The sequence below is a fragment of the Oculina patagonica genome, chromosome 5, assembly GCF_052425735.1.
Source record: "Oculina patagonica isolate OP01 chromosome 5, crgOcupat, whole genome shotgun sequence".
NCBI lineage: Eukaryota > Metazoa > Cnidaria > Anthozoa > Scleractinia > Oculinidae > Oculina > Oculina patagonica.
Window position 1 is genome coordinate 25916162 of NC_135762.1, and position 20504 is coordinate 25936665.

The 20504-nt window shown below is 38.4% G+C and overlaps 2 protein-coding genes across 3 annotated transcripts; both read right to left on the minus strand.

Annotated features, from left to right (window-relative positions):
* Positions 1–13: 13 nt before the first annotated feature.
* LOC144653591 (bone morphogenetic protein 1-like) lies at positions 14–9864 on the minus strand. Of its 2 annotated transcripts, none has more exons than XM_078513628.1 (6): positions 9610–9864; positions 5463–5501; positions 4981–5125; positions 3546–3796; positions 2051–2410; positions 14–1351 (listed from the first exon to the last, which is right to left on the minus strand). In XM_078513628.1, the coding sequence occupies exons 1-6, from the start codon at positions 9656–9658 to the stop codon at positions 1257–1259; spliced, it is 939 nt and encodes a 312-aa protein (XP_078369754.1). In that variant the 5' UTR covers positions 9659–9864; the 3' UTR covers positions 14–1256. The 2 variants fall into 2 exon arrangements, with proteins under 2 accessions (XP_078369754.1, XP_078369755.1); XM_078513629.1 differs by lacking the exon at positions 9610–9864 and adding an exon at positions 6867–7010.
* Positions 9865–10660: 796 nt separating this feature from the next.
* On the minus strand, positions 10661–20138 carry LOC144653588 (tolloid-like protein 1). The gene is made up of 6 exons (XM_078513625.1): positions 19905–20138; positions 17083–17121; positions 16182–16326; positions 13971–14218; positions 12376–12771; positions 10661–11798 (listed from the first exon to the last, which is right to left on the minus strand). The coding sequence occupies exons 1-6, from the start codon at positions 19951–19953 to the stop codon at positions 11704–11706; spliced, it is 972 nt and encodes a 323-aa protein (XP_078369751.1). The 5' UTR covers positions 19954–20138; the 3' UTR covers positions 10661–11703.
* Positions 20139–20504: the final 366 nt, after the last annotated feature.

Sequence of the window (20504 nt, forward strand, 5' to 3'; positions counted from 1 at the left end):
AATAAAATAGAAGTTTTTGTCAGTACCTTTATTAAAGACTAAATTATTCTTACTCAGCAGAAATATTGAAAACAAGCACTCGGTCTGTTGTGGGCGATCAAACCGTGAACCGGATAATTTCACTTTCACAATCTTTCTTCGTTTTTTGGTTCCAATACACATTACTACAGCATTTCATCTTATCCAAAATCAATTCTATAACTCAATAAAGAAGTGACTTGAAAAGTGATATATACATGATTATACATCTTGTAATTAATGTGCGTTAAATTACCCGGTGTCTTAGAAACATATGACCACGCAAAATTTAAACCGTGTTCGAAGACCCTCTTCGAACGAAAAGATTATATGACTACGAACAGAGTTTTGAAATACAAAGTTTTTTTTACAATTCCACTGATTAGCCTATATTGTTGACTTTAAAACCGATGTTTTTGGTTTACCTTGTAAACTTCTGCCCTTCCTAAAAAGCTCGTCTGGAGCAATATCAATGAGATTCTAAAATTACTTTGGCAACGTTTCACTAAGAATAATTGTTGACAAAAGAAGAGAATATTTCGGCATGTTATGTTACATCTACAGCTACAACTTGATCCTGGCCAAGTATCTTATCATACTGAGCTATTTGAGACGTTCACAGGGACGTACATAGCGTGAGGGTGGGGGGGGGGGGAGCAGTTTCCCCCGCCAGGAAAATTAAAAAAAAAAAAAACTAAGAAAACTAAAGAAGAAAACTAAACTAAAAAAAGAAAACTAAAGGTGTGCGGAGTCTGCCCCTCTGACAAAAAATCCTAGGTGCGGCCCTAGGTCTGGTTCATAGCAATAAAAATTCCTTTAGCCACGACGAACTTGAGTACTTGAGTGCTTGATTATTATAAAGTTCCATACAGGGATCTTCAGATCGGAGTTCGAGTTCGAGATTAAGCACGAGTACGACTGCTTTCGTTTCTCATTTTACATCAATCTCGTATCCTTTGATAGTTTTCTTTTCAACTGGTCAGTAACAGGGAGGAGTGAGGGCTCTTGGAAAGTATCTAAAGATCCCTTCTTGGATGCAGACTATTTTTCACTTAATAAATTAACCATTTTTAATGGTAAAAGCCGTGGAATAAACTACTAACAAAGTCAGAAACACACACTATCAAAATTTTCAAACAAGTTATCTCTACAAACTAACAGCTATTAAATGTAAAGGGAATTGCTGTAAAACAGTTTAAACAACTGTAAATAACTTAGGATGATAAGAACACACGGATTTAAAACAAGTTGTTCTTTGATGCAACCATGAGCAAAGCTGAGACGAACAGAAGCGTCAATGGGCTGCTGACGGACAGTCTTCCTTGACCTCCAACTGCAAAACAAAGATTAAAAGTTAAAAAGAACATTCTAAGTCCATTTCTCTTTTAAAAGTACTGTGCAAAAAGCAAGATTACCATGAAATTCAGGTACCTTAATGAGTGAGTTATAAATTCTCTCACAACATAAAACTGATAATTATAGAGCAGTTTTCAGAAGAGCGATTTTCACTTGAGTGTCGAAGGTGGCTCACGTTGGATTTGGTGCTGGTTTTCATTACTTCGTTTGGTGATTGGTTGGAAAAACGTTCACCAATTTCTCGACCAATCAGAAGTTAAAGCAAAGCCAATACCGACTCACTCCAACACGTTTTCCCGCGCTTTCTGCCGGCTACATGTAATTGCTTCGAGTTTTTGATTGGTTCATTGGTTCGTCTTTGTCCTGCATGTGTGATCGCTATTGGCCACAGTGATAACTTTCGTTTTGGTTTCAAGACACTTGTTTGGGGGAGCAGGGATAGCGCAGTGGTGGGAGCGCGCGCTTCCCATCAATGTGGGCCGGGTTCGATTCCCGGAACCGGCGTCATATGTGGGTTGATTTTGTTGTTGGCTCTCGTCCTTGCTCCGAGTGTTTTTCTCCGGGTTCTCTTCTAACCCTACACTTTTTAATTTTAATATTAATTCGATTGGGATTTATGGGCCAAAATGACACCAGTAATTGTGTTCCCCTATAAAAGTCGGTTTTTAATACACACCTGCTTTAAAGGAGGCCTTAAATCCCTTATAGACTGTGGTAGCGTTGTTATTGCTAGCGAACTGTACCCAAACCATGTTTCCTTTGCTCTGCATGGAGCTCGGCTTTGAACTGCCACACAGACGTCCTGTCAGGATTGGACCGCGTGTTCCGATTTCTCGGATTTCAACATAGTCGTATTTGCATTTATCACTCTGCTCCAGTTCAAAAGTGTCGAAGTCGATCTGGACCTGCTGTCCTTCAGGGACAATTAAGTACCATTGTTGTGCGAAACCGCTGGGATAGTTTTCGATGCCAACTTTTGGTGTTCCAAAATCAATGGTTTCATCTTCAGATGCATTCAGATAGGCCGCTACGCCACCTGTGTATAGATTAAAATAGGTTAGGTTATTACATGATGTAAAGTTTAAATTGATTCCCAGGTTTTATCTACCTCTGACATATAAAGGGTCTATAAACTTCTTTTACAATTAGCCGCTTATTGTACATCACTATCAAGAGGATCTGAAGCTGTGATGCTAGCGGTACTTATTCTCTTGTATAAAAAAGTGTAGACTATTCACAGTCCCCTATTAATTTTTCTGTGAAGTCGTAGAGATTGAGCGTTGAGCTCGACCGGCCGCCATCTTGGTTCCTGAATGGAAGCGAAAACTGGGAAGAGTACAAAATGCACGTGGGTCTCCCCGCTTTTCGCTCGCGTTCAGTAACCAACGTGGCGGCCAGTCGAACACAACGATCGATCTCCACGACTTCAGGAGCGACTTCACGGAAAAATAGGGGACTGTGAACTGTTTAAAAATGTGTGGCCATTAGCGATTAATGCCCAAACCCCCTGTTTAAGTGCACTTTTTAAAAAGCGGGAAAGTTTTTGTTCTTTACTCATTCATTTGTCGACATGGGGCACTGAGAACAATTCGTGGTTTTTATTTGATGTCATCTTAAAATTTCAAATTTTTAATCTTACCATAGTTAGTAGAGGGAGACCTCTACTAACTATGATCTTACAAAGCTATTCTGTTATATGTTGTAAAATTGAAAAACACAAATCTCTATACAAATTTTGCTATCGACTCAGTTCTTTGTTTCAGAAGTAAAAATGTTTTCCATTTACGATGACTCGGGTGAACGTGTTTGTAAATTGTCACAAAACGGATATTTTTATTTAAATTTTAAATTTTCAAACCTGATAAAGATTTAGAAGTAATAGCAAAAAAGCTACAAACTCGACCCGTCAGATATTGATAGTAGAATCAACATTATTTCGTGTTTATTTTTATGGCGGTCATATTGGTGCCCCCAAAAAGGACAGCAATATGGCGACTGCGAAATAATCACTGTAATTTTCCTGAGACTATTTTTGCAATAACTCGACTGAAAACGCTACAAAAATATATATGGACAAAACATTCCTCTCTGTCTACTCCACAGCCTATTACTTTTCTAGCAACCAAAAAATGTTCGTAACTCTGATGAAAACCACCAATTCTTTAACTTACCACTCTGAGACTCAGCGATAAAGGAAAAGTTGAATCCTTTGCGATGAACAGTGTCATCCGACACAAAACGAACGTACATCGTCGTTTCAGATTTATCATCTCCTGCTGGTCTTCCCAAACGGCGTAGATATTCTAAATACCTGTCGCTGAATCGTCCACAGGATTTACCAAAGGCTAAAAAATTGTACGAGGAACCTTTTTGGATGTTGATACCATCACACTCACAATTTTTGCATATTTCCATGTCGAACCTTGAAACAAAAATAAAATAACACTGATGTTATCCCTGCATACTTACGGCAGAACATAAACCTACATATCTCTGTATTGTCATCAGCACTTATATTGAGCAATTATATTAAAGCGAACTATAAGCGAATAGCGAATATATTTTTATCAATTAGATTATGAGCTCGAGATTTCTGGGTCGCCCACTACCTCTCGGAACGAGTTAATTCATTGGTTCTTAAAACAATAGATAACAGGTGACAACAATGCCCCTAGCCCTGAATAACAATAGAGGTAGTGTTTACAGGGGGCGAATGAAAATAGAGGTTCCAGAGAAGTCATGTCTTACTGAGATTTCTATGAGGTGATTGTTGATGCCGCCGAAGGCCGAATCAACTAACACCTCAGAGCGAACAACGCAGTCGGTCACTGGTTATGCTTATGAACAGCTGCCCACAAGTTGCTTGAAAATTCCCAAAGAGTTGCTAGAAAGTTGCTCCAATGAAAAAATTCCAAAAAGTTGCTTTTCATTAAAAATGTTGCTCGAAAGGTGCTCCAAAAAATCCAAAACGTCCAAATCCAAACGATTTCTCCAAATGTATGCTAATTTTACCTCTGACGGGAAGATTTCTAAGCACTTTCACGCAATTTTACTGCAACAGAAGTATATAAATTATATTTAAAGGCCAAAGTTTGTTACAAGATTTCTTTCCCTGAGAAAAACTGTGAAGATATCGATTACTCCGTGAATTGTTTTAATGCAAACTGAACCGAAAGCTGAAACATCTGCGGATCTCCCCCGAAGATCTTCGGGAGACTTCGTTAATTTTCTTAAAAGTTCGACAAATGTTCTGAAACCTACGTATGGCCTGTGAACAGCACTTGGACAATCCTCGGAATATCTTCAGTCTAAAAAAAATTTCAGAATGCAAAAATGTACTCGAGAGGAAAAAGCCTCAATTGCGGTTGCAAGACTGCACAAAAATCCTAGTTTCAAGTACTCCACGAAACAAAACGCATATGCATAAGCAAAATTCTTAAGGTCAAAATATTATTTACCAGTAACGAGTATTTGCGATCTAATTTGGCGATCCTTTGCTAGCCTTTGTTTTTTTGTTTTATCGCAGTTCTAGCTGCTTTTGACTATAAATGCAGTAAAATAACCACGTTAGTGCCTTTTTAAAAATTGGTACCGCAGAAAACTTACCTGTCGTAAATATAGTATATACCATCGTAAGTATCGGGAACTTCAATCTTCCAACATTTTGTTACGTTTATACCATAATCTCCTGAGGTGGGATAGGCCAGAACACCACTTGAAGCTGTTATGTTAGTAATACCATTCGGGCAAACTGTGTTGAATACAAACAATATAAAATCATTCTCAGTGCTAGTTTTTGCAACTTAGTTTAACAAATCACGCAACCACACTCATTAAGTAATGATCTCCAAGTGAGCCGTGAGCTGGAAAACTCAATCAAATTGAAACCAAATAATTGCTACTTAACAATTAATATAATGTTAGAATAAGTTTGACCTACTAATATATTAAAAATTAAATTAATATAGTTAAAGTTGAGAGATTATATTTTATACCAAACCATGCAAGATGCCCGTTATAATCTTTCATTTCCTAACTCTCCCTAGTCCCTTCTCGTTTTTACTTGGGTTTAGATTCACGGAACTTACTTGAGTCACAGGTGCCTTTTCCAATGAGAAGCGCCAGACCTGCAAGAAAATGATAATGATGAGAATTCTAAATTGATAAATTACAGATAGACAGAGACTGACGGAGAGATAGACGACAGACAGAGCAGTCAGACAGAGCAGAAAGAGACAGACAGACACGTTCCAGTAAATCAATGATAATAAAACTTTGGAATTATTCTTTTTTGCATAAGAGAGTATTCGTGATGAAAGTTTAAAGAAAATCTATCGAGCAGTTTTAAAGAATTTTCAAAAAGCGCTTAAAACCGAAAATAACCAAAAAATTACAAAATGTTTCGAGTGTAACCTTTTTTTAACGGAGATTGAACATAAAATTTGATTTAATTTTTTTTTTTTAATTTGCAAAAATCGCGCCATCGAGTCCATATTTTTTTCTGAAACCTTGCGGATCTAGGACAGCTCTTATATTTCAGCGAAATTAAGGCGCCGAAATTATCTAAAACACAGCATAATTTTTTGCCGTTACCAAAGCAAATAGTATTTTAATTGGCTGATTCTCAAACTTGAAACTCGTTCCCAATTTGCAAGTTAATTGGAAAACTAAAAACTTGGCGGTTTTTGTAAATTAATAGTTTACTGAAGCAGAATCTTTTTGTTTTTTAGATACGCCACCCCCTGGTGCTTGTACTTGTGTTTGGCTCGTTTCACCTCTTTTTAGTTATGTGTCTTTGGAATGAGATACGCCACGATCAATTCCTGCCGATTTCTTGATGACATATCGGCACGCAGAAATTCTATCCATTTCCGAACGCGCGAATTAAGCCAAAGAAAAGATTTATGGGGTACATTAATATAACGTTCGTTTCTCCACGTAGTGTTAGGACGGTGCTAAACGCCTTAAAATTGACTCGGTGACTTGTTACGTGAGTGTTTATTAACAGTTTTTGTTTAACACGCTGAGAAAAAAATGCAAATAAACGCGAAATGCCCGACTCGAGGGAGATTTCAAAGATTTCAGTTGTTGATATAATATACTGTGGAATTAGATAGGCTTAGTTGATTTCATACGTTTTATTTCGATTATATCAGAAGCTAAGGCGGAAAATGTTACACTCTGGTAATTAAAAGGCGGTTAGGAACTGCCTAGGAGGTTGGTTTATAATACAGTCTGTAAATTCTTCTTTGACTCGGGCCAAATCCTTAAACGAAATTTCACTTGATCGCTGCTCAGTTAAAAACGAACAAAAAATTTAATGAGAAAATCCAGGCCGAATATATAAAAAATAAAACTGAGTATTTAGTAAGAATAAATTTCTTGACACGAGTTCTTTCGCATGAATTAACTTTGACTCTCGCAAAGCCACTGTCGATAGTAACACTCAATGTTTCCTTGTGTGATAAAAAAGATCACTATTTAATACTTACCAAGAACAGTTAAAATGAATTTCTCTCGCTCAATCAAACTCATATTAGGACTTCTTCAAATTAAAGTCTCTCCGGCTTCCTAACAACAGCGCTAGGGCTAATGGTCGACAGGCAAACAAAAGTGTAGTGGATGCTTGTTTCAAATTGACTTTATATGTTAACTGTTGCTAAGGGTGGAACAATGCTCGTGCATGCGCTAGGTCACGCAAGCAAGTCGTGCTGTTTTGACTTGTTACTATGGAAACAACGGAAAATATTGCGATATAAATTAGATATAAAATTGATTCTTCATTTCTCTAGCACATGTGCCGTACAGTTATTTTGGTACAGTTATTTGGACGCCAGAACTTTTTAAGAAGTCGGCTAAACAGCTTTGACTGAACAAACTTCCAACTGCCCTATATCTCTGACTCTACGCTATATTTTGCAATAGTTCGATGCTTTTAGCGTGCGAGGAACGTTGTAGTTAGCCCCTCGGGCAATTATCTCCTTCATAGATAAACAGTTTTTAAAAAATACATTTAATCTGCTAGGCAAGGATGAATGTTGGCAAAAGTGTCAGTGTTTTCTTTGTATTGTAGTTTAGAAAACGAGACAACTCCAAAATCGAAAAATAAATACATAAATGCAACTCAATTTATCATTGTCTTGCCAAAATTGAAATTTACCCTCAGGCTTGCTGATATTCAAATGGAATTTTCGTAAGGCCTGAATGGACTGACCAATATTAGTATTTTTATCTGACTGACAGTCCATTGAAAATCGGTTGTCTGGCCTAAACAATTGAAGCCGGCGAAAGCAAGCAAAAGCCACATCTTTAACAGACAGTTCAGCGCTAGTAACATCACAAGCGGGTAAGCAAACAAAATAAAGTGCTACGTATTTTAAGTTGTCTCACAATGTCTCACATAATGTTTAATGTCTTACAGTGTTTGTTTGTTTGTTTGTTTTTTGATGTAGGTAGCATTATTTACGACCGCCTTCGAGTGCTATTTTCTAATGCCATAAGACTGTCGAAAGAGTTAATTTTTTATATTATTTGCCACTGGCTTCTAGCCTCAGGGCTGTTAGGAACAAAAAACAATTCAACAGAAGAACAAAATTTTAAAAAGGCTGAAAAAGACGCTAGGTAAACTTAAATTGCACAACACAAATCCTTATATTTTGCAGTCTCGGCCAGCCCCCGTGATGCAATCGACTCTTAGCGCGAAAAAGGGAATACGAGCAAGCGCTGTGACACGAGCAATACCCTCTGTTTACGGTTAACCAACCTTGATGTGGCATTCACTGTGCATTTATTTAGTATATTAATCTACTAACATAGTATTTAAATGTCAAGAAAGTGATAATTTCTGAACCCATATAAATGAATCAAAATCCGCAAATTCGCAAAGCAGATTTAGGGATAACTACTTTAATAATTTTGGAGAGATATATAGGATAAATGTCCTTAAAATTTTTGCGACAAAGGATAACCGACGCTACCTAATGGAGCCTCGTTGCTCGTACTGCAAAAAAGTTTTCCGAAAATTGATAAATTGTTGCCAAGTGCAATATTTGTAATAAGGAACTATATATACTTGACAGACGCGAGTGTTTCCATTCTGCGATGTGGTGCTCTCACCCTTTGAATCACGCCCGACGACAATTCAGACACATACATCGAACGGAACGCCCGTGTACTTGAAAGGCGCTCAAGTAAGTTACGTTACAGTATTTGGGCAGTTAGCAGCGACTAAACTTAAAATACTTAACTGACAGGAAGGATTTCAGGATTTCAGTTGTCTATTTAAGGACAGCCGATATGTATGAACAGTGGGTGTTCTTAGCAGAGCATTTTAACTGTTCAGCAAACTGTAAATATTTATGTCACTCGACTTCGAACGTTTGAGCTCGTTTACATCCAAAGCTAAAGCAAAGCAATTAAAGGAAGCTGCAATCAAGGAAATGACAAAGAAAAAACGTTGATAATCTGGCTTGTAAATTTTTATTCGAGGTACTTTGTGTATCTGAAAAACGATCGATAAAAAACACTTTCGGTCAGTAGTGACTAGGCGAGCAAATTTGCGCACACGTTTTTGTCGGAAAAACGACGAAAAACTGGAATTTTATACTATCTTTTTTAAAATTTTTAACATTGAATAAATATATATTAAGTATAATATTTAGTATACAAAAACTGAAACTTCGATATAAACAAATTAAAAATTATGAGAAGGGATTGTTTTGGCGACCGTTGGTTACTTCGCAATTAACATATACGGCGTCAAATCAAGCGAGAAATGTATATGGGTCTAACGACCTCTAACGAAAACCAAACAGATTTTTTTGTGTGTTGTGTGAATTCGTGTGAAGTTGAAGCTTGGAGCTCGAGTTGTAATCTGCTTCTGTAATGTCACTGACAAAATTGAAATACCCCCTCTTTCAGTTGAAAAGTGGCCTTTTGACGAGAAACGATCTTTCGAATTTTTGTCCGCATGTGGCCATGTTTGATTTCGCTATTATTTCAGAGTCTGATGGAAAGTAAAAGGTCAATTGTTTCGTTCCTTAACTCTCCCAAACGAAAAAAGCAAAAAATCAAGGATCAAGAATAAAATCAAGGTAGAATTTTGTGAGTTTAAGTTCCGCGTTAAATGAATAAATAATTATTAAGACCACGCCATACTGAGCAATGTTAACCAATTCGCTACATGTGCGATATTTACGTGATTATTATAGTAAAAACACGGTCAATAGTACATACCAAGAACAGCCGCAACTGAAATAAATTGGGTTCGTTCAATCAAACGCATTGTTCTTCAACTGAAAGGCTTTCGTCGTGGACTCTCTGCAAAAACAGCACTGTAGCAAGCGATGAAGAGTCTCAAGGTTGACTGACTATATAAGGAAACTGTTGCTAAGCGATTCCTTACAAATAAACACTTAATTGGGAAGTTTGACCTCGCTTCGATAATCTTGTTCTTTATGTTTAGCTGTAACTGAATTTAATGTATCTTCGAGTCTCGTAGCATTTAATAGCATATAGCGTGATTCGCCTAGCTTAACAATGTTTGATTCGGCAAGATCACGCGAACAAAATCGTGTTAATTTCAGCTGCTGTTACTAATGGCAACAACTGGCAAACTTTGCCTCAGGCATAGCGGTTCAATTTGCATACAAAATTAAATTTCTTTTCGCTCCTCTCATGCCGCGAAGCGTAAAGGCCTATTCTTATGGATATTGACTAGATGCAGAAACTTCGAATTCTTGGGGAGTCGATTAAACGACCTCGAAACTCTCTGAACGCTCTTTTAATTTGAAGATTATATGTCGCTAACGCTATTTTTACGCCCTTATAGTTGCATGTTCGATGCTTTTCTTTGTCTTTTGAGACATAAAGGAAAACGTATTTATGTATTCGTTATGCCTCGAGCAAATGCCATTTACTCAAATATCCATAAATCGATAAGACGATAAACATGATTTTGGTAACACATAAATGGACCGATTCTTTAATAACGTAACACTATGACAGAGAAACAGTCCATAAGTTAATCCACCACAAAAAATGAGAAAAGATATAACTGAAATAACTCTATGGTCTATCAAAACTAGACCGCTGTTGAAATAACTCTATGGTCTATTAATCTTGAATTTTTTGTGTTGAAGAGCACTGCTTATTTACGATATGCAGTGTCACTTTCAAGAGTTAATTTTTTATTTTCAATATTTGTCATTCGCTAAAATGCAACTTTAATAAAGCCACAGTACTGTCAAAAGAAACAAAACAACAGAAAACAACATTTAAAGCGTTATATCAACTTTATTTCCTTTCTACATATTTTTACAAATCTTTATATTTTGCTATCCAGGTCCGCGCTTGGCGCGGGAAAACGTACCTGAGCAACCTTAGCTGTTCCATGATTGGCCTACGTTTGTTGATAAATATTACAGCTGCTCTAGCTAATTGGTTAGAACACTTACGTGCAGCTTTTTCGAGCAATCTTTAAAAGAGATTTGGAAATGCAAAACCAAAACAAATACATGCAACACCTCCTTAGCCGGGTTGTTCGAAAGCCGACTAATACTAATCCAGGATAAAAAGTTGAACGACGTTTCATTTCTCTTATATAAATGCATCAATACAGACAGACAGACAGACAGACAGACAGACAGAGAGACAGACAGAGAGACAGGCAGTTACACAAACAGACGAACAGACAAACAGACAGACAGACAGACAGACAGACAGACAGGTAGTCAGACAAACAGACAGACAGACAGACAGACAGATAGGCAGACGGGCTGATAGAGCCAGAAAGGTAGACAGCGAGGCAGACAGCAGATAAACAAACAGACGGAAAGACAGTCAGACGGAGAAATAGAGGGGTAGTGGCAGTCAGACAGACAGTCATTCAGTAGGTTAGAAAGACAGACAGAACAAAATAAACAAGGAATTCTGAAGTGCAAAGTAAAATTAAACATTAAAATTTCGGCCTAATTATATTATTTGAAATCAATTATTTTGTGAAAAAAATTCATGGCGGCTATGAGTTTTGTGTCACTTGCCATGCCTTAATTGCAAGGACTACTGTGTCGACACCTAACGTTGTCTTACAGTGAAATTGCCCCAGTAGTAGTAGAGAGCGGCTGGTCAAATTTCGCCAAAAATGGATTTTGTTTGTATCTGACATGTGCTCACGCAGGTACGTACGAAGAGCAATTGATTATTAAATTTTCTTATCGATAAAGCTCGATCGAGCATGCACAGTGCATAAGGTGTAAATGCTATGTATAAATTGAAGTCAATGTTTGCTGTTCACACTTCTGTGAGTGAATGGAACACACGTGGACGAACTTAAAACAAGCTGTTCTTCGATGCAAACGTGAGCAAAGCTGAGACGAACAGAAGCGTCAATGGGTTGCTGACGGACAGTCTTCCCTGACCTCCAACTGAAAAATAAAGAAAATAAATTAGAAAGATAATTCTGCATCCGTTGTCCTTCTTTTAAAATGCATTTTTAACACAAAAGAATTTTAAAGAAGAGCTCTGAGAGTGAAATGTGTTGTGTTCACGAATGCAACTTCCCAGGGAGGATGAGGGGGGGGGGGGGGGAGGTAGGTACTTTTTATAGTACTTATTGTAGTGAACTACACCTCTTATAACATGCATTTTAAAACACAACAGAAGAATTTTAAAGAACACAAAATAATTTTAAAGAGGAGCTGTAAGAGTGAAGTGTCTTGTGTTCAAGAATGAAATCTCCCAGGGAGGATGGGGGGGGGGGGGGGGGGGGAGGAGCTACTTCTTATAGTACTTCTTGTACATGAAGTGAGCTACTATTCCTCTTCTAAAACTTTATTGAATAATCTCCCACCATTTCCGGGAGATGTAACTAGTGACCAACACCAGGGCTCGAACTCGGCCTGCCTGATCTGGAGTTCACCCCACTGACATTAAAAAGGTCACTACCATCTAAAATGCGCATGCGTAGTCCTGAGCGCCTGAACGGTGCTAATGAGCACACACCTGCTTTAAAGGAGGCCTTAAATCCCTTGTGGACCGTAGTAGCGTTGTTATTGCTTTCGAACCTCACCCACACCATGTTCCCTTTGCTCTGTATGGAGCTCGGCTTTGTAGTGCCACACAGGCGTCCGGTCAGGATTGGTCCACGGTATCCCTCGATGTCTGTTGGGTCATTATCATCAAAGTAGGCTTCCCGAAACTCAACATAGTCGTTTTTGCAGTTTTTACTCTGCTCCAGTTCGAAAATGTCGAAGTCGATCTGGACCTGCTGTCCTTCAGGGACGATCAAATACCACTGTTGTTCAAAATCTTTAGGATAGTTTTGGATGCCAACTTTTGGTGTTCCAAACTCAATGGTTTCATCTTCAGATGCATTCAGATAGGACTTTATGGACCCACCTGTGCATGGAATAAAAAAGGTTAAATGTTACTCAGGGCGCATCTTTTTTGAGACTATTCTGGCTATTCACATTCCGGTTTAGGAATAACAGAATACACCGAATATCAATTTCCAAAAGAACGCATATTGTGAACACGGAATACTGGTGGCGGAGGTGACCTGAGAACTATTGTATCTGAGTACGCACGAGTTGCCAACGACCTCGGATGGCCGGCCGCGTTTGATTTCCCGCCAAAACTAAACCAAAAGAATGCATATTCTGCCTATTCCGAGTAAACCGTATTCATTAAAGAAGATTTTTTTTTTTTTTTTTTTTTTGCCCCCCCTTCCATTCATTCCGTTCATTATGCTATCGGGAGCAGATATTCTAATCGGAGCAAAAGAATGCGCCCCTAATGGAAAGTGTTAATTGATTTCGATGTTTTTATAGCGACGTTAAAACCACTTTGAAAATTGCCCGCTTGTGGCAGATATCAAGACGATAGAAGCCTTCTTGCCAGCGTTACTTATTGACCCAAACCAAACGCTATACTTGAACGCCACGTTTCATGATCATCTTTGCGAATGTTTTACAGAGTCACTTTTGTCAGGAAAGGTTAAAGTTAAAGTTACAGAATCCCTTTTAGCAAGTCAATCGAGCAAGCAAAAAAGCAATCAATCAGTCAATTAATCAGTCAATCAATCGGCAGTCAGTCAGTCAGTCAGTCAGTCAAGCAAGCAAGCAAGCTAGTAAGCACTCTCACACTCACACAATCATTTGATCAATCAATCAATCAATCAATCAATCAATCAATCAATCAATCAAGCAAGCAAGCAAGCAAGCAAGCAAGCAAGCAAGCAAGCAAGCAAGCAAGCAAGCAAGCAAGCAAGCAAGCAAGCAAGCAAGCAAGCAAACAAGCAATCAACCAATCAGCCAACCAACTAACCAACCAACAAACCAATCAATCAATCAATCAATCAATCAATCAAATTCTCTCTCTCTCTCTCCCCTCTTCTGTCAGTCAGTCAGTCAGTCAGTCAGTCAGTCAACCAATCAATCTTTACTTTGTAACACAAGTTTAAATATGACAGCTTCAAGCTGCCATAGATCGATCAAATCTAGAGAAATGACAAAATAATCACATAATGACTAAAGCTATGCCTTTAATTAGGTGCGTTAGGTGGAGCTGAGAGGTTCTGAGCTGTTTGCATAACTTACTATCGTCAGAGTAAGCGATAAAGGAGACGTTGAATCCTTTGCGATGGACAGTGTCATCCGACACAAAACGAAAGTAGATGGTTGTCACAGGAATTCTACTATCTATCGGATCTCCCAAAAGGCGTCGAGATTCCAAATAGTTGTTTGTGTACCATCCACAGGTTTTTCCGACAAATGGTAAAGTACTCAGAGAGCCAGAACCCTGGATACCGTCGCACTCGCAATTTTTGCATATTTCCATGTCAAACCTTGGAACAAAAAAAACATCGTTAGTTCCCTTTTGTTCTGCAGGAAACCCTTTAAGAAAAATGGACCACAGGACTTCGGCCTGGATGACAATCAGACAGTTGACTACAGTCGAAGCTTTCGTAAGCGGACACCCTAGGGACGCGAAAAAAGTGTTCGTAACTGGAGCTGGCCGCTTACGAGAATGGTTCTCGTAAGCGGCCACTAGAGGTGTAGGGGATATATGGCCGCTTACGGGAGCTTGCCCAGCTAAAAAATAACAGTACGGACGTGGATGACGACAAAACAAGCACTGAAATATGGTACTGTAATTACTGTAAAATCATTGTGACGAACGACGATGTGAAGTTGATTGATAAAAAGAGATACAGAGGTTGTTAACAGGATTTTCTTTGGGATGTCCGCTTACTGGAGCTTAAAAACAAAGCAAAGTTTAAGTCCCGGGGGAGGGGCACTCCCATATATGAGCTATATAGGTATGTGCCGCTGTGAAGGGTATGGTTTTCAAGGAGTTTAGTCTGGGATAGGGTATAGAAATCAGAGAGTTTTGGTCTAGAATAGGGTATCATTTGCCGAGAAACTGATCAGTGGTATGAAGAATTAAGTCCAGAATAGGAATAGGAACTCGGAAGAGAAAGCGGCTTCCGTAGACGTGAATAAAATCATTGTAACAACGTTTGTTGACAGATGGTTTTCCATAAAAACACTTATAGTGATGCAGTTTTAATTATAAAAAGAAGCAAGTCTGGGAAGGGGTAGGGATTTTCGGTATCTAGTCTAGAATAGGGTTGCAAAACCAGCTGAAGATGGTCTGGTATAGGGTAAGGGTTTCAGAGTCTCAGCGGCACACTCCCACCCAAAAATTTACAGGGTGTCTCCCCCCCCGGGGGGGTCTAAGTCGTAATCTCTGAAAGTGTCCGCGGCCGCTTACGGGAATGTCCGCTTGCGAGAATGTAAAAATACAGAGTTTGTATAGGAGTCACAACGGGGTTTCAAACAAGGCGGCCATAAGTAGAGCTGTCCACTTACGAGAGTGTCCGTTAAGAGAGCTTCGACTGTATTTTGTACATATCTCTGATTTACTTGATTTAACTTGCAAAGTCATTGACGATGTCGGTAGAAGCCTTATATTCCGATTACGAAAATATCCTATTTCAGAGCTCGGACTAAAGGGAAGTCCTTAACTACCAATTTGCTGCTTAGTAAGGTTTCTAACCGTTATATTTTGGAAATCAGAGTTCCAACAGATAAGTTCTTTTCACAGGTTTGTTCTCCTTGAAGAGTCCTTCAAGAATTTTAAATCTCGCCATATTTGAAAGGTCACGTGACCAAAACAGGAAATAAAACTCCTAAAATTAATTAAGACGGAACCCATCCATCCTCGGAGACCCAGGGGCAGTTAGTGGGGCGAAAGGAAGGAATAAACCAGGCAGAAATCGATTTCTGCCCGGTTTATTCCTTCGTTTCGCCCCACTAACTGCCCCTGGATCTCCGAGGATGGAACCCATCAGGAAATCGGGAAATATTAGTTTTAGTTGGACAAAAATCGAATACCAGAATAATTTAAAACCTACTGCGTTATTTTCTACCCTTTTCATAAAAGCTAAAGATTTAAGTAATTATCCGTGATAACACCAACAACAATTTCTTATCAGAGCCTGAGAAAATGAATTTCAAAGTTCACAAGTTATGTAAAATCTCACGTGTAGCTTTTTTGTAAAGTCGTCTTTTAAGCGTTACAGTGGAATTCATAAATTACATAAATTCATGTCTTTGTTTGTTCTTAACACTATGCTAAATTAAGTAGCGAAGTTAGGTTGTTTTTGTTTCGGGCGTTTGGGCTGGTAGATGCCCTTGGGAATTCCATGTTCCAAAAACGTAGACTTTAAGCATTTCAAAAAACGCTATGCACTATAGCGTTCCCCGTTTTTCTTAAGTTAAACGATGTCTGCTATAATAACATACCTGCTGTAATAAATGTAAATCCCTTCGTAAGTATCGGGAACTTCAAGCATCCAACATTTTGTCTCGTTTATACCATAATCTCCTGAGGTAGGATAGGTCAGAACACCACTTGAAGCTGTTATGTTAGTAATACCATTGGGGCAAACTGTGATGAATACAAAAAATATATAATCATTTTCAGTGATAGTTTAAGTATGACTTCTCTGCTTTCTTCGCTGTTTTTTTAAGCCTAGGCGGCTAGCACATGTCTACTAAGTACCCTGGAGGCTGATCCCGACTACTTAGCAGAGAAGAAGCGTCATGTGACAACTCAATTAATAGGTTCTACGCCCTTTGGGCTCGTCAGGCAATCTTTTCTGCTTTTCTCTGCCTCGTGTAGAGGAGATTGTGTGATGAGCCCAAAACGTACAGACGTCTCTTCCACTTAGCTGGAACGAAGTATTGTGTAACAATTTAAATAAATGACGGACGGGAGGGTAGACTATGTACAAGGGATTAAAGAACAAGGGTAAAATAACAAATTCTTCTTTCTTGTTATCGTACAATTCATATCATCACCACTACCACCACCACCACCACCATCATCATCATCATCATCATCATCATCATCATCATCATCATCATCATCATCATCATCAAGATCTTAATTGAACAAATCACGCAATCTTATTCATCAAGTAATGATTTTCAAGTGAGCCGTGAGCTCTAAAACTTAATTGAAACCAAATTATTGCTACTAAAACTAAATTATTACTATAATCCCGGAATTGGACCTACTAGCAGCATCTAATTAATATAGTTATAGTTAAACACCACTGAAGATGCCCGTTAAAGATCATTTCATTTCCTTACTGTCCCTACTCCATTCTCTTTTTTACCGGGGTTTAGATTCAGAACTTACTTGAGTCACACGTCCCTTTTCCAATGAGAAGCGCCAAACCTGCAAGAAAATAATAATGAATAGAGCTATAAAATGATAAATCCCCGACAGAGCCACACACACACATACACACATACAGAAAGACAGACAGACAGGCAAACAGATGAGAGCAACCTACAGACCATCGGATAGATCATCAGATACAGAAATACAGACAGACAGATTGACTGATCATTTCATATACACCGTGGCACCAATCAAGCAAATCTAGTGGAAATTTCAGCTTCTTTCCCACAAGAATGCCTAACTAAGCCACGTTTTAAAGGAGAAACTCACTCCAAAATGGCCTTTTTGTCTTTGCGCCAAAGAAAAGTTTATACAAAGATATGTTATTCACCAAAGTTTTAGCTTCCAAAGAGCGTTAAAACTCTACGAAATCCTTTTCTGAAGTAGCCCAAAACTCGAGATGATAAAAAAACCCGGGTAAGCAATTTCTTGACTCGAGTTTTTTCCGTATGAATTAACTTTGGCTCGAAAACCGTTGTCGATATACACTGTACTCAACACGTAATGTTACCTTTAGCCTCTGTGATGCGATTTTAGTCAAACCTCGATTTAACGAACCTCTATATAACGAAGTCTTCGGTATAACGAACGATATTCTTCAGCCCGGCCAAAGTTACAGTAAAATGTACGGATCATTTATACGGAACAGGACCTCGAAATAACGAACCTCGATGTAACGAAATCCTCGTTATAACAAACACAATCCGGAAGCCCTGGCCAAAAGTAAAATGTACCCCGATATAACGAAAAAATGTCAACGGCGCGACAAAAGGTGAATGCGAAACAGACCAACAAGGATGAAAATCCTTTAATCCTGTAACAAGAGAACAAGTTCAAATACATATGTCCATATCTATGTGCATATATTATACATTATAAATGTTATTTTCAGAAATCGTTAATATCCTAGTCTGCGTAGCAGGCGCCTGTGTAGTTTTCCGAGCGCGCGTAAGGGCGCGAGATCGCGAGAGGACCACGCGAGGAAACTACACCGGCGCCTGCTACGCAGGCTATTAATATCCGGCAATGTTGGGTACGTGGCAACGTAACAGCGTTAGAAACTGATTACCTCGATATAACGAACATTTTGGTTGTTTTTCCGCGAATTCGTTATATCGAGGTTTTCGATATAACGAACAATTTTTTTTAGGACCCCGTAACGGCTCGATTTCCTACACAAGAATCTGTCTACACCATGTTTGTACATGTATATGTGTCTTAGTAATTTCTTCAACATTCTTAATATACACTGCAAAATGTAAGTTCAGAAAGTCAAAATCCTTCATTTTACCTTAAATTCTCTTTGTCTTTGACCATCGAAGCTTAACAAGAAATAACACGCAAACTGCGGTGATAAACATTACGAACAAACGCATTGTTGGAAAGAATTATACCTTTTTACTTCTGTGACGTTTCGTATGCATGTTTTCACATACATCTTCAGAAATGACGGTAAAATAGAATCAACAACTAAATTAAAATTCCAAAAACAATAAGAATGACAGATGATGATGCAAATTATAATTTGCATATTAAAAATCGCAAACTAATAAGACAAAGACAAAGTTTTTCGTTGCCAACATAAGCTTTCAGGGCAGGTTTCAAATCTCTCATAAGCAGAGTCTCCTTTATCTTACAATGGGTATCTGACCGTAATTAACAGACGCCCGGCGAAATTTCAGATACACTGAAAGGAAACGCCCGTGTACTTGAAAGGCGCTGAAGTCACGCTACAGTGTTTGAACAGTTATAACACGCTCAGAAAGATATACTGCGATTTAACTATAATTCTCAACTGACAGGTCGTTACAAGGGATTTCAGTTGTTTATTTAAGGAGAGCATATGTATGAACAGTGGGTGTCCTTAGCAGAACATTTTAACTGTTTATTATTCATGTTCAGCAAACTGTAAATCTCTTATGTCACTCGACTTCGATCGTTTGAGCTCGCTTACATCCAAATCTAAAGCAGAGCAGTACAGCAAACTGCTTTCAAAGAAAACACGTTGAGAATCTGGCTTGGAAATTTTATTCGAGGTACTCTGTGTATCGTGAAAAATGATCGATAAAAAACACTTTCGGTCAGGTGTGAAGGCGAGCAAATTTGCGTACACGTTTTTGACGGAGAAACGACAAAAAACTGGAATTTTATATAACTTTTTTTGAAAACTTTCACAGTGAAAAAGAAAACATACACAGTATACAGAAACTAAAACCTCTATATAAACAAAAATTATGAGAAGGATTTGTTTTGGTGACCAACGCGTACGGTTGCTTCGCAATTAACAAATAGGGCGTCAAATCAAGCGAGATATGTATATGATCCAACGAGAACTGAACAGTTTTTTCTTCCGTTTTTTTGTGCTCTGCGAATTCATGAGAAGTTGTGGCTTTGGCGCATGAGTTGTAAACTACTTCTGTAATGTCACTGACAAAATTGAACTCCCCCCTCCTTTAAAAAAAGTGGCCTTCGACGAAAAACGATCTTACTAATTTAGTATTTGCATGTGGCCATGTTTGCTGCGATTCGCTATTATTTCAGATCAGAGTCTCACGGAAAGTAAAATTTCAAATTTCTCGTTTCTTTCTCCGAAACGAAAATAGTAATAATAACATCAAGGATCAAAGAATAAAAACAAGGTAAAATTTTGTGAGTTAGTTTCGCGTTGAATGAATGAATGGTTATTAAGGCCACGCCGTACTTAGCAATGTTAACCGACTCGCCGCATGTGCGATATAAACGTGATTATTATAATAAAAACACGATTTGTTACTTACCAAGAACAGCCGCAACTGAAACAAATTGGGTTCGCTCAATCAAACGCATTGTTCTTCAACAAAAAGGTTTTCGTCGTGGACTCTCTGCATAAACAGCACTGTAGCAAGCGATGGAAAGTCGCAAGGTGGACTGACTATATATGGAAACTGTTGCTAAGCGATTCCTTACAAATAAACACTTGGAAAGCTTTACTTTGCTTCGATAATCTTGTTGTTAATGTATTGATGTAACTGAAATTATGTAACTGAATTTTTTTTATAGACTAGACTTATTGTGTCTTCGAATTTTGTAACATTGTACTGCATATAGCGTGATATTTCTACCCAAACAATGATTGATTGGACAACATCACGCGAACAAAATCGTGTTGATTTCAGTTGCTGTTGCTAATGGCAACAACTGGCACAGTTTGCCTCAGGCGGTTCAATTTGCATACAAAATTAAATTTCTTTTTTCTGCTCCTCTCATGCAAGGCGTACAATCATGTTTTTACCAAGAGTTTAAGGCCTATTCTTCGAGGTGTATTGGTTGAATGTAGAAATCTGTTGAGGAATCGACCAAACGGCTTCAGAACTATGAGCGCTCTTTAGGTCCTCTTT